This window comes from Borostomias antarcticus (assembly GCF_949987555.1).
Source record: "Borostomias antarcticus genome assembly, chromosome: 2".
In the NCBI taxonomy this organism is placed as follows: domain Eukaryota; kingdom Metazoa; phylum Chordata; class Actinopteri; order Stomiiformes; family Stomiidae; genus Borostomias; species Borostomias antarcticus.
Genome location: NC_140235.1, coordinates 6,327,237 through 6,340,504, shown reverse-complemented (window position 1 = coordinate 6,340,504; position 13,268 = coordinate 6,327,237). Strand labels below are relative to the sequence as shown.

General features: G+C 47.9%; 4 protein-coding genes across 4 annotated transcripts; 2 read left to right on the top strand and 2 right to left on the bottom strand.

Annotated features, from left to right (window-relative positions):
- Nucleotides 1–2,637: 2,637 nt before the first annotated feature.
- LOC311329547 (histone H4) lies at nucleotides 2,638–2,949 on the top strand (the record flags this gene model as incomplete). Its single annotated transcript, XM_084461422.1, has 1 exon — nucleotides 2,638–2,949. One exon carries the CDS (start codon nucleotides 2,638–2,640, stop codon nucleotides 2,947–2,949), a length of 312 nt encoding a protein of 103 aa, XP_084317548.1.
- Nucleotides 2,950–3,931: 982 nt separating this feature from the next.
- On the bottom strand, nucleotides 3,932–4,309 carry LOC311328090 (histone H2B-like; the record flags this gene model as incomplete). Its single annotated transcript, XM_084461212.1, has 1 exon — nucleotides 3,932–4,309. One exon carries the CDS (start codon nucleotides 4,307–4,309, stop codon nucleotides 3,932–3,934), a length of 378 nt encoding a protein of 125 aa, XP_084317338.1.
- A 2,505-nt stretch (nucleotides 4,310–6,814) lies between these two features.
- Nucleotides 6,815–7,435, top strand: LOC311327980 (histone H1-like; the record flags this gene model as incomplete). The annotated part of the gene is made up of 1 exon (XM_084461093.1): nucleotides 6,815–7,435. The coding sequence occupies one exon, from the start codon at nucleotides 6,815–6,817 to the stop codon at nucleotides 7,433–7,435; it is 621 nt and encodes a 206-aa protein (XP_084317219.1).
- A 2,795-nt stretch (nucleotides 7,436–10,230) lies between these two features.
- On the bottom strand, nucleotides 10,231–10,617 carry LOC311329546 (histone H2A-like; the record flags this gene model as incomplete). Its single annotated transcript, XM_084461421.1, has 1 exon — nucleotides 10,231–10,617. One exon carries the CDS (start codon nucleotides 10,615–10,617, stop codon nucleotides 10,231–10,233), a length of 387 nt encoding a protein of 128 aa, XP_084317547.1.
- Between the last annotated feature and the right edge of the window lie 2,651 nt (nucleotides 10,618–13,268).

Genomic DNA, 13,268 nt, shown 5'->3' with positions numbered 1-13,268 from the left:
CAGTGTAAAGGCGTGCCGGCATCAGACAGCTCTCTCTGGAAAAAGTATAAATGCTGCAGCTTAGATATTGACACCGTAGGAATCCTGGGAACTTGCTGAACATTTTTATGTATTACATGTCTGTGTAGCTTAAAAACTGTAGGCATGGTGACAAGTTAGAAAAGGGGTATGAATTAAAAATTAGCAGCTCGAAAGTTACAGTGGAGCGCCATTCGTTTGAATGGGGAGCATGGTTGTCGAACAAATCGTCATACCTCGAAAAAAGTCACACAGCTTAGATACTTCCATTGTACGAATCAGCACAGTTTTAACGTATGTGTATGAGTTCTTAAAACTGTAGGAGTGACAGCAGTTTACTAAACTTGCTATGACAGCGGCGTTCCCCTTCAAAGAGGATTTCAATTTCCGCCCATTGTCCATTGTATTGTTTGTTGAAAAAAGCTGAATATTTTGAAAAGTATGAAAAATATTAAAAATGTACCCCATAATGACCTTAAAGAGCTAAATATTTAGATACTTTAAAGTTTCTGTAGCTCAAAGTATGAAGGAGTTGAAGGCTGAAGAAGGTTTCAAAATTCCCCCATTGACTTCCATTCCCAAAAAATTTTGAAAAAGCAGAATATTTTAAAAAGTATAAAAGGTATTAAAAATCTGAAATAAGTCTCGGAATGTCCTTAAAGAGCTGAACATTTTCATACTTGAGTGGTTTAAGTGGTATCTTTTTCATGGGAGATAGTGGTGAAATAATTTTGAGCACTTCACTAGAGAGTGCAGCTGACTAGAGCGCTATGTTGGTGTGCTTCGTAAACATTTTCGGGCATGAAGGGAATGAATATCTCAAAATGCTCACGGAATATCACCGAGCACCCTCTTGTATTTTGAAGAGGTACCCCCAAGCTACAAGAAACAGCAAAGAAAAAAATTGCACCCGACAAAACAAGGTTCAACCCCATGGCTCCCGGACTATTGCGGCGCTGACCAGAGAAACTCGTTGTCCTCGCGGTAATCCCCGCAGAGCCCCGCTCATGAGACACCGGCTCCGAATGGAGCAAGATCCCAGACGATGCTGCCGAAGCATCACTCTGATCTTTCATTACCGTACACCCCAAGCACTCAGGGCGAGACAGCACCGAACTGCTGGACCTCGCCCTGCTCATAGTACAACCTTTCTCTCCCTGCCCATCAAAGTACGCTAAAGCACTACTATGTAGGCTAGCTACACCCGAGGTTAGAGAGCGGTCAACCGCTGAGGTAACATGAGATGCAAACTGTTTATCATCAAACAAAGACTCATGACCACCGACGTAGTGCAAAAATAATCTTTATTTAACTCGTCCCTGCAGACGCTCTCGTCGTCCTTAACGGGGACGGAGGGGACAGAGGGAGAACAGTCCATCTCCGTTAATTGTCATTGCGTGCGCCGCTTCTTGTGCCATGGAGCGGCGCCAGATGGGCCAGCACGGCGAACAGCGCCGGACTGGGCGCCGTTCTGAGTGCGCTGAGCAGGGGGCTGTGGAGATGGGTGCGCCGGACGGGAGGTAGATGCTGCCTCCGCCCTGGCCGCTCTCGCTCTCTCCCTCCTGTCACAGCGATGAGACGCCGAATGCTGGTGCTGCCGCTGGGTGGGTGCGCGCGCTGTCGCTGCCTTGGCGTGAGGAACAGTGAGGTGCTTGGAAAGCGGCTTCTGGTCGTCCTCCAGCTTCCCAAACCGCTCCAGTGCCAGGCCCACGGAGGACTCGAACAGTCCAGTGCGGCAGATCGGGGCATTGAGTAGCACCGGCTTATCCGCCTCCTTCATGCTGTTCAAGCCGAGCCACAGGTGCCACTGCTGCATGACGGAGTTACCCATGCCCCGTCCTGCGAAAGCTGCCGCCGTCTGACAGAGCTGGAGAGCCGCTCGCGTCAGATCGGCGGTCAGCGGACCATATCCCTCCGTCATCTCCGTCATGCACTGCCAGTCTGACCTATCACGACAGACGCTGTATAAAAGCTTCCGTCGTAGGGTCGCGCATGCCATAGGTGAAACATTGAAACTAATGTTAAAAAGAGAACCTGCTGGCTTGCATACTGTTCAAACTGAAGGAAAAGTTGGCGCTCTTAAAATGAGGCTGATTCAAATCTAAGTCAGGTGCGTGGGCCCAAATGCACTGATCAAGGAAAAATAGAAGAAAAAGCCCGCACACTGACAAAAAAGAGAGGAGGCACTCAGGATACAAATAAAAAAGTGATTTAATGTGACAACACACAAAAAAAGGACCGCTTCGGTCGTATCAGACCATCTTCAGCCATGAATACAAACATTTTGTTTTCCTTTTCTAGCCCTATTTATCATAATCCACAAATCATGGGGAATAGGTCTTGGGCCGCATGCCGTCACGTGACTTGCAATACCGAGCTTTGGCCACTAGCCTACGTCAAATGGCTTCATGCGCCGGTGAGCAACTTTCATTGAAATGAATAGGCAGCCATTTTCAATGCCGTCTCATCATACCTCCATGGCTCCGCCCAGCAGAAAAGAGCTCTCACTGTGTTCAATCACATCCGCATTTTCGACATAATAGACGGGCCACGTTTCGAGAATTGAACAGTCAACTCGAAGGTTTCGTGTAGAACGATTGAAAAGAAAACCGTCAAAAAATGTCTGGCCGCGGAAAAGGAGGCAAAGGACTCGGAAAGGGAGGTGCGAAACGCCATCGCAAGGTTCTTCGTGATAACATCCAGGGCATTACCAAGCCTGCAATCCGTCGTTTGGCTCGCCGTGGCGGCGTGAAGCGTATTTCTGGTCTGATCTACGAAGAAACCCGTGGTGTGCTGAAGGTCTTTCTGGAGAACGTCATCCGTGATGCCGTTACCTACACCGAGCACGCCAAGAGAAAGACCGTCACCGCCATGGATGTCGTCTACGCTCTGAAGCGCCAAGGACGTACCCTGTACGGCTTCGGCGGATAAGCATCGTCTCACCGTTTCTTTAGTCCACCAACCCAACGGCTCTTTTAAGAGCCACCCACGTCTACAATTAAAAGCGATGGGTCCATGTTGAGTGAAACTCGGGTATTAATAGTCAACGCTCATTAAGGTTGTATTTATTAATCGTGAGCTTGCATCTGAGGAGCTCCGAAATACGCATTGCGTTGTACACTCGCATATAACTACAATCCAGCTGGTTAACCGGAATGAATGGCTTGTTCGCCAACACTGTTGAAATTGTTAAATTGTAGGAAAACAGAAAAAATCGGACTCGGGTTTGTTGCCCATCCATATCAAAATTACCTTGCAATATTCAGTATGCTGTCCATAGCCCATTTAAACAGCCTATTCAGCCTATTTCTATTCAGCCTATTTAGACGACCTATGTACTGAAATCTTCCGTTTCCTTCTAGTCGGGCTACACTGAATTTGACTTGAATACTACGTTTAAAATATATACATGAACAAAGGACACTAGATGAATAAGTATGCAATTACAAGGATAAGTGCACAGTACATCAAATTGATTGTTTAAACTTGCATACAACTGAGAGGTAGGGTTAGATCTTCAGTTTGAGGCAATGAGCTCCACATCGTACGATATTCAAGAAGCAGATCCAGCCTCGCCGTCTTCCAGAGGCGGGAGTTTGGAAAAAGGGTGCAATAGCAAAAATTAGAGATCAATCTAGCTATAGATGCTACTTATATATGCTACTTCGATAACTATTGATCCCTGGAAAGATGAGGTACATATACATTGTAAAAAATATATAGAAAATTCTACAATCGCAGATGGGACAACAAAAGGCACATTCGGTGACCAATTGCAGCATTTGCAGTTTGCGAGATGTACGAAAAGTAGCCAACAATCTAAATCACCATGGAATTGCATTATTTTACAGAAAATGTGGGTGGCTCTTAAAAGAGCCTTTGGGGTAGTTTAGAGCCGTGGAAAGCAGCCTCTTTACTTGGAACTAGTGTACTTGGTCACTGCCTTAGTGCCCTCGGACACGGCGTGCTTAGCCAGCTCACCGGGGAGCAGCAGACGCACGGCGGTCTGGATCTCCCTGGAGGTGATGGTAGAACGCTTGTTGTAGTGAGCCAGGCGAGAGGACTCTCCGGCAATGCGCTCAAAGATGTCGTTCACAAAGGAATTCATGATCCCCATGGCCTTGGAGGAAATACCAGTGTCGGGGTGGACCTGCTTCAGGACTTTGTACACGTAGATGGCGTAGCTCTCCTTCCTTGACTTTCTGCGCTTCTTGCCACCTTTGGCAGCGGTCTTGGAGACGGCTTTCTTGGAACCCTTCTTGGGCGCGGACTTCGCAGCAGGTTCAGGCATCTCGATTATTCGTTGCTTCACAGGAACAAATGTAAGAAGCCGCTGGTATTCACCCACTATATATGGAGGGGTATGCAAATTTTTAGGCAAGGCTCCCTCTAATATCTGCGTTGAGCTCGACGCCCTCGTTTCACCTGTGACCCAAATCAATTGCACATGCCGGGACCCCCCCCCTTTTTTTTTTTTTTGTAGCCTATCCATACAAACTAAGTTAGTCAACCCCCCCCCCCCCAAAAAAAAAATGTGGGAGGGACAATCTTGCTTCCTGAATCTGAGATGTACAAGTACAGTAATGAAACACAGATATTTATTATTATTATTAATGATAATAGTAACAATAATAATGAATATTTTGTGTGTGCGTAAGCAAGCGGTAGCTCTAATCCAACGATGCTACAGCAGCATCTGTCACCAAGCTAGCAGGACACACATCAAAAGACAGCTTTCTCAAAAGGTGAACAGAATTGGACAGATTGGTTCCCTGCACACGCCCACTGCTCCTGGCAGCCCTTGGAGGAAGGATAGCATAGGATGGGTCAAAGGCTGAAATTTTCACCAGGCGACCTGAGTGTGTGTGTGCGTGTGTGTGTGTGTGCGTGTGCGTACGTGCGTGCGTGTGCATGTAAAGTACACATTCAACACTAGCATGTTTCAGTGTGTGTGCATGTGTTTGAAAAGAGTGGCAGAGAGAGGGGTTTGAATATGACCAGGGCCATGGTGCTCACCACTGTTTGGGGATATAGCTACAGTAGCCTAGTAGCTCACAATGTCAGGCAGAGGCCCGGTCTCTTGAGAATGCCGAGAACAGTGCCCAGGGTGACACAGCATTTGAGGCGGTGGCGCAAAGACTCTGGAATACTCTTCCCCAGGCCCTGAGAGAGTCATCCACTGAACTCATGTTCAAAAAACTTTTTAAGAAACAGATGTTCAGGCAGGCCTTCGGCCATCTATAACACCTTGCTGCTCGCAATGTTCTGTTTTTTCTGTTCTGTGTCGTTTTAATTTTGTCTCGTGTTGTATTGCCTTTTAATGTATTACTGTAAAGCATTCTGTGCATCCGTGCTATGAAGAGCGCTATAGAAATAAAAAGCTTACTATTTTCAGAAACTATGCCAAATTCATTTACTTTTTCCTCGACCACGCATATTCACGTCAGGTAGGCTAGTTTAGTAAAGAACAGCACAGAATGAGTTTTGATCAATTGATCACTCATCAATAAGCACTTTCCGTGTGAAGTGTAAGGTGTAGCCTAAATCTTCAGTTGGAGCCTACCTAAAGCCTAAGCTAGGCTTCTTCAAATTGTTAAGCTTTGTGTAATTCTCATGGTACATTCAATTACACGACGAAGAGATGTATATAGTCAGGTCATCAAATTAAGTAAAAAGAAAAAGAGTGTGTTGTGATTGTTGGGCTATGTTTCACCTTTCTGCCCTCCAATGTGCTTTTAGGCGATTTCATTTGGTTTGATTTGTAGGCTACTAAGAAAGGAGGTTATTGAATGAGAACAAGCTGTGGTACAATCTAAATGACGAAACCGTAGGGAGCTAGCGTGCAGGTCACTGCCTCAACAACAATGCACGGTCTCCAGGCAGCAATCGAAATCAGAAGTCGGGCTAACCCTAACCCTCAACCCATGTACAATGAGTCCAACTCATCGCTCCTCAAAGGGAACTACGACATAGGTGTGCTCAGAGACTCCTCCTAAACCAACCCAGGTGAGACGAAGCCGGTGCGCCTCAGGTCACTTTACTGCATAGCCATGCCAACCAAACGACGACATTGCGCCAGACGAGGGACGTAGACTGTAGTAGTAGTAGTAGTAGCCTAGTCTAAAAAGACCAGAGGGAGTCATTCTGCAGGGAATCCAAATGAGAGTCACCCTCTGAGAAAGGTAGCATACACACACGGACAGACAACACTTTTATAGGGACCAGGGCTCAGACCCAGTTTCAACACTGTGCTTTACGCACCCCAAAAGAGACCCTGTTTAAAAACTCCGGCACCACATATGTGTACCCTAAATCATTTTAGTCCCTCGCCAAACAACTTTGCTCACTGGGAAACGGTTTGTGTCCATAATCGCTTGCACTTTTAGACACTTTAGGAGTCAAATGCCAGTGGAAACCCAGTGCGCACAGCTCCATCCGAGAGATCAACGGCAATGTTTTCACACAGTCGCAACTAAACAGACGAGGCCGCCGCTACCCAAACCGCTTTATTTCGAACGGCAAATAGGTTACTCCTTGTCACATTCGCTTTAGGACTTCTGCTCCACTCCAACTTAGATTTTTAGCCCTTTATTCGCCAGGAGAAAACACAAGAGGAGAAGCATTTTGGTAACCGGGAGCTGCAGAGTTGGGGAGCTGAGTCCACACGGTTCTCATGTCGCGTTTAAGGCCAACCCTTTGCACAGGCGAGCAGCACAACAGCACGGAGCAGCGTCAAGAGGACTCGTAGTCAGCAAAACCAGCGTGTGTGTTACTAAAGGGCAAATTGAAACTAGACATGGCAGAAGTCGCCCCAGCCCCCGCAGCCGCCGCTCCGGCCAAGGCACCCAAGAAGAAGACAGCAGCCAAGCCCAAGAAAGTGGGACCCAGCGTCGGCGAACTTATCGTCAAGGCCGTTTCCGCCTCCAAGGAGAGGAGCGGTGTATCCCTGGCAGCGCTCAAGAAGGCTCTTTCTGCCGGCGGCTACGACGTGGAGAAGAACAACTCCCGCGTCAAGATTGCCGTCAAGAGCCTCGTCACCAAGGGCACTTTGGTACAGACAAAAGGAACTGGCGCCTCCGGTTCTTTCAAGATCAACAAGGCCGCCGAGGTGAAGCCAAAGACGCCAGCTAAGAAGACCCCCGCCCCGAAGGCCAAAAAAGTAGTCGCCAAGAAGCCCGCTGCGGCCAAGACGCCCAAAAAGGCTGTGGCTAAGAAGCCTGCAGCCGCCAAAAAATCGCCCAAGAAAGCCAAGAAGCCAGTAGCGGCTAAGAAGGCCCCAGCCAAGAGCCCCAAAAAGGCTAAGAAGCCCGCGGCACCCAAGAAAGCCCCAGCTAAGAGCCCCAAGAAGGCCGTCAAGCCCAAAGCTGCCAAGCCCAGGGCTGCCAAGGCGAAGAAGGCAGCCCCCAAGAAGAAGTAAACGTCCTGTTTTCGTCCTCCTACATAACAAAGGCTCTTTTAAGAGCCACCCACCCCTTTCCATAAAAGCATCTCCATGTATGGGTACCTTATTTATGCGGGTGTGTTTTATGCACGCTGATGTTTCATTGTAATGAACTTCCACAGCACAGGCTTGGGATGTCAACTCTAGGACTAAATTGTTGAGGCTTTGGATCAGATCAACACTAGGCTAGTTTATGAACATCGTCATTCTGGCGCCCAAAATTAGCAGAGTTAGTGAGAGAGCTGGGGACAAGCGCTGACCGTGGGCTCGTTCGTAAGGATCAGGACTGCGCAGTCAATAATCAGCGCCGATCGCCGCCTTGCTGTGGCCTCTGGCTAAATTTCGACCGGCTTGCCTCCAGCCACAGCCATTTTATAATTTGAACAGCCGCTTCACTTACGATCTCATATTTAAAGAAGAGACAGTTATGACTATGTGGTACGTCCACTGGCCATACTTACTACTTCAATCATGACACACACTTCATTCAAATTATAAAAGGCTTTTTGAAAAACCTCCATAGACCCCCATGCATTCTCTCTGTTTGCCCTCTGATGGTAATGTAAGTGGCAGTAGATCAAGGCATAAGCTGTCTTTCGCCATGTGCCCATACTAATTTCGCTTGTATTTGTCTATATAGCAGCAGGTTGAACTAAAACAGGACTAGTGTCTGACCGTGTAGCTCCTGGTGCTCATGCAATTGGGTCATTTAGCAGGCACTTATCAAAAGTGACTTACAAAGTTGAGCTAAAGTGTGGTGGCACACCGGTAGTTAAGATTTTTTTTTTTTTTTTTTTTTGCAGATCATGCTGCGCATGACACCTGGTGAAGGACCAGTGTTGCCAGTTTGGGCGGGTTCACGCCCAATTGGGCTTCTTTTGATCACATTTGGCTGGAATAAATAGCACTGGCTGGTTGGGCTGGAAAAAATAGCATTGGGCGGGCGTTTAAAAAAAAATATAGCCTATATATATTTTAAAAGTGGCGGGACAGACGTTTCAATTTTATCCAATGATGTTAATTGGGTGGGAGATGTGCACCTGTCCAATAGGGGTGAGGGAGCTCTCTCCCTGTTCGATGCATTTGATTCACACGGTCAAGGAGAAGGCACGAGGTCGAGGTCGGAGTCAAATCTAGCTAGCTACCCCCTGAAGAAACCTAAAGATGCCAACGTGGGGATGTGGGATCAGCAGGTTTCTGTCATGATCACCGCATCGATGCCTTTTGGCTGGAGGTGGAGGCCTTTAGATGCCGGAGGAAATCAGTGCTTTCAGGATGTGGCACTTAATTGGCGCAATCAGATTGCTCACTCTGCCCATATCAAATGCTCATGTGGAGAGAGCATTTTCCCAAGTGACGCTAAAGATTATCAGAAATCGCATGGGATTACCGCTGCTTTCTGCTCTCGTGCACGTGCGCTCTGGTCTAACACGGAGCGGTTTGACGGCTGCAACGTTCCACCCTCCCCAACGTTCCACCCTGCAGACAGTTGTTGGGGAACTTTGACTCAACCATCTATTAATATTTGCTAATTAGCAAGTTCACCACATGTACATAATTTTACATTGACAAGTTACGTTAGAAGTTGGAACGGACTCCTGGCCTGTTCGGCTTGAAGGTAAGATATTTTTTATTTAATACTATACAGCAGGTGTTTCTGGATGTGGCATCATTGAGTGATTCATTACTTGTGTCTCTGCCTGCTTGCCTGCCTGAGCGTCACACTCCTGACTCGGTTATTGTAGGCGAGCAGGCAGGCTATTCATGGGTGGTTATACAGGTGGTTATATAGGCCTACCATTGGAAGTTGTGTAGCCTAGTCCACTTGTCACGTTCTCTAGCGGTTTCTTGTCACCAATAAAGCTTGTTATCTAGCTTCATCTTGTCATCTTGAGTTGCTCTCTTTTCTATGACCGCAACATCGCCGTTCCTCTATTCATGATATAGCCATGCTTCTCATGTGTTATTATAATTTGTTGCCTGCATTATATCATTTTGACTATTTGATGGGATTAAGCATCTTTCTCTCTCTCGTAGACTGTGTGTAGGCGTGCGTTGCAGTTTACAACATGAGTTATTATTATTTTCAGTATTTCAACTGGCATTTTTCTTAGCATGCACTGCTATATATTATATACTATAATATTTGGGCGGTTTTTTATCACATTGGGCGGATTTTGAGCACTCATTGGGCTGGAAAACATCACACCAATCTGGCAACCCTGTGAAGGACGGAGTAGGATAGTATTAGTAGTAGCCTACAGGTAGTAAGCAGTCTGTTGGGATCATTCAGAGCTGCTGCTCTTTTCTGCCTTTCTATTTCGGACAGGACGGAAAGTCAATGGAGGTCTATTTAGTAGGGAGGATCAACAGGCATGACAAGTCAAACGTTACTTGACGTGAATTGTTCCCTTTATGGTAGCGCACTTCATACACAAAACGCAACACAATGCGATTCAATCCAAAACACAGATCAAACAGCCCAGTGATCAAGAAAACTATATGCCGGTAATAACACTGACAACTGTAGGCAGCATGCAGTTGGTGGCACATTATTAAAACAATCCCGAGACGTTTCTGAATCCTTGTGACAAACCCTTAAGAGAAATAACATGGGTTTACTTGGAGGATTGGCCACGTTGTAGGTCTTAGTAGGCCAAGTCTTAAAAACTTGGTATGAAAATACATATTGCGCTTTCTTTAAGGAGTGAAGTGGGTGGCTCTTAAAAGAGCCTTTGGGGATGTTGGGAAACTGAAGTTCAGTAACGACTTTACTTGGCTTTGACAGCCTTCTCGGTCTTCTTGGGGAGAAGCACCGCCTGGATGTTGGGCAGCACGCCGCCCTGGGCAATCGTCACGCCTCCGAGTAGCTTGTTGAGCTCCTCGTCGTTGCGGACTGCCAGCTGAAGATGACGGGGAATGATACGAGTCTTCTTGTTGTCGCGGGCAGCTTTTCCGGCCAACTCCAGGATTTCAGCAGTCAGGTACTCGAGCACAGCGGCCAGGTAGACCGGTGCGCCAGCTCCCACACGCTGGGCATAGTTACCCTTACGGAGAAGTCTGTGGACACGACCTACGGGGAACTGGAGACCGGCGCGGGATGACCGGGTCTTGGCCTTGGCCCTGGCTTTCCCTCCTGTTTTTCCCCTTCCGCTCATTTTCAATCTATCAAGTAACTCAGAGTCAAAGTGGTGCAATACTACAGCGGTCGATTTTGTATACCTTGCGTATGGCGCCCATTTGCCTTTGTCGTCTTGTCAAATCCCAAACCACGTGTTAATGACCAATGGAGAAGGAGGCGACAGCCAGCCAATGAAGCCGCCCAGACAGGCCGTCCAATCAGCGCACGACGGCTGACGGTATAAAAATTTTACTTTGTTTTTTGGTCGACGTTAGAATTCTGACTCGCAGTCGTACTTTCGTTCCTGAGAAGCAAGGAGTCATCATCCTGAGAAGTGTGACAGACGTATTACACAAACACGTCTCCCTATTGTGAGCTTCAGGAACGTGAAAAAAGTTTTGACCGCTGCACCTCGCGGTGTCTGCGGTCCCCTCATACCAAATGCGTTTGAAGTACATTCAAACAAACACATTCTAAAACAAACACATTTGCTCTCCTGCAAAAACCATGGCCGACCAGACCGGCCGGCACTGGGTCAGGCTGTGTTTTGTTGGGCAGGGTGAGCCTCCTACCCGAGACTCTGTTGGTCGCCGCTTGTTTAGCACGACCTGGATTGAGGTAAGCGAGGTTTTCTCGTTTATCGAGCTTCCCTCCAGAAAAGACTTTGAGCTAAGCTTTCACACAGATCGCTCTCTGCGGAAATTCTTGGGTTTGTTTGCAGATAGAGCAGACAGTGATTGGAAAGACTTTGAGGCACACTCCTCCGTCCCAGCTGACACCCTGTCCATTATTGTCAAGTTCTGGACCGCGAGGGTCGCTGACCATGACGTGGAGCACTACCTCCGCCGGTACTGTACCATCCTGCGGCCGGTGGAGAAACTTTTGGACAACCTTGGGCTGTGGTTTGGGGTGCGGCGCTACCGCATCAAACTTAACCGTGACGGTGAGGGGCGGCTCACATCCCTGCCAAATTCCATCTCCCTCGGCCCATACAATGGCAAGATCACTCACCCGGGGCAGACCCAGCGGTGCTACATCTGTCAGTCAATTTCCCACCAAGCTAAAGATTTTCACGTGGTCAAGTGCTGGCGCTGTGGACAAGTCGGCCACAAGGGGAAGCAGTGTGACAACACCGAGACCTGCACCCTGTGCCTAGGTGAAGGCCACAGCTATTTCACCTTCCCATCCTCATATAGTAACCGGGCCAGAGCAACAGGTGGGCAGCGCCCAGCTCCACCAACCTCAACATCTGCACAGGAGGTTTCATTACCAGCACCCACGACAAGTACAGCGGCAGAGCCAGAGACCTACCAGCATCCTCAGAGCCAGCAGCACAAGGCACCACCGGCAGCAGAGAGAGCAGCACCGCAGAACCCCCTACCCCCAGTGACTTCATCGGCAGCACCGGCAGAGACGGAGGATCCAGCTGCGGCACCAACACCATCGGCAGCAGCTCCAGAGACGGCAGCATCCACCGAAGCGGCGGCGACGGCGGTGACAACGGCGACGAAGGTGGCACCAGCGACGGAGGCGGCATCGGCGAGGGAGGCGGCACTGTCGACGGCGTCAACAGCGGCGGAGAGCGGTACAGACGTGACGACAACCTCACCAGCGACACCACCAACAGCTGAGTCTGACTCTTGAGTCAGACACATCAACCCAGCTCCCGGAAGACAACAGTGGCGTCGGGACGTGGGCATCACAGGACATCAGCCAGAACAGCTTGACCAGTTACCAGGTGGCAAGCGTGGTACCCGACTCAGTCAGCCTGCGCGTCGATCTGGACGAAGCCCTAGCCATGCTGTGCGGGCGGACGGAAGGCGAGGAAGGCGCCTCTCTACAGGTGACACCAGAAAACTTCCCCAATCTAGTGGGCAAGAAAGGGAGATTGTCCCCTGAGGACACTAGAACCCAGGAAAGAAAGAGAACGAGAAATAAGAAAGACAAGAAGAAGAACAAAAATCATGAATGATGTGTAGACTTAGCTTATATCTAGCTGCAACTATATACCTCATGAGCCTAAACATTGCTACCATCAATCTCAGAGGTATTTTATCGGCAAAGCCGAGGAGAGAGAAGCTAGCGGTCCTAAAAAATATCAAAGCCGATGTCATCTTTGCACAAGAGCTATGGCTAAAAACAACAGACGATGTTAGAGATGTAAAAGCACGTTGGTTGAATGGACACTCTGAATTCACCATCGGCACTGATAGAACAGATGGTATAGGAATCTTCTTTAACACAAAAGACGTAGAGATAATAAAGAAACGAGAGCTCATACCTGGTCGCCTGCTAGTTTTGGATTGTATCATGAAAAAGCAAAAACTCAGGTTGATCAATGTCTATACAAGTCAGAAGGACAAGGAAAAAGTACAACTATTTGATAGGGTCAAAGAGGTTTTGTGTGGACAACATGATATAATTCTGGCAGGAGATTTCAATATCATTACTGAAATCAACGACCGTATCCCAGCGAGACCTTTCAAGCCTATAGGTTAAAGTAACACTCTGTGAGTTGAAATCACACTGATGTGATCAACTCTGTCAAATAACTCCAACAATAAACACCATTTAAATCAGAATGTGTTGAAATAACACTCTGGGAGTTTAAATCAACTCTGAAATATTCAACCCTGGAATTTCAACACTCCAGTTTTTGCTGTGTAGCCGAGCTAGCAAAATACTTAA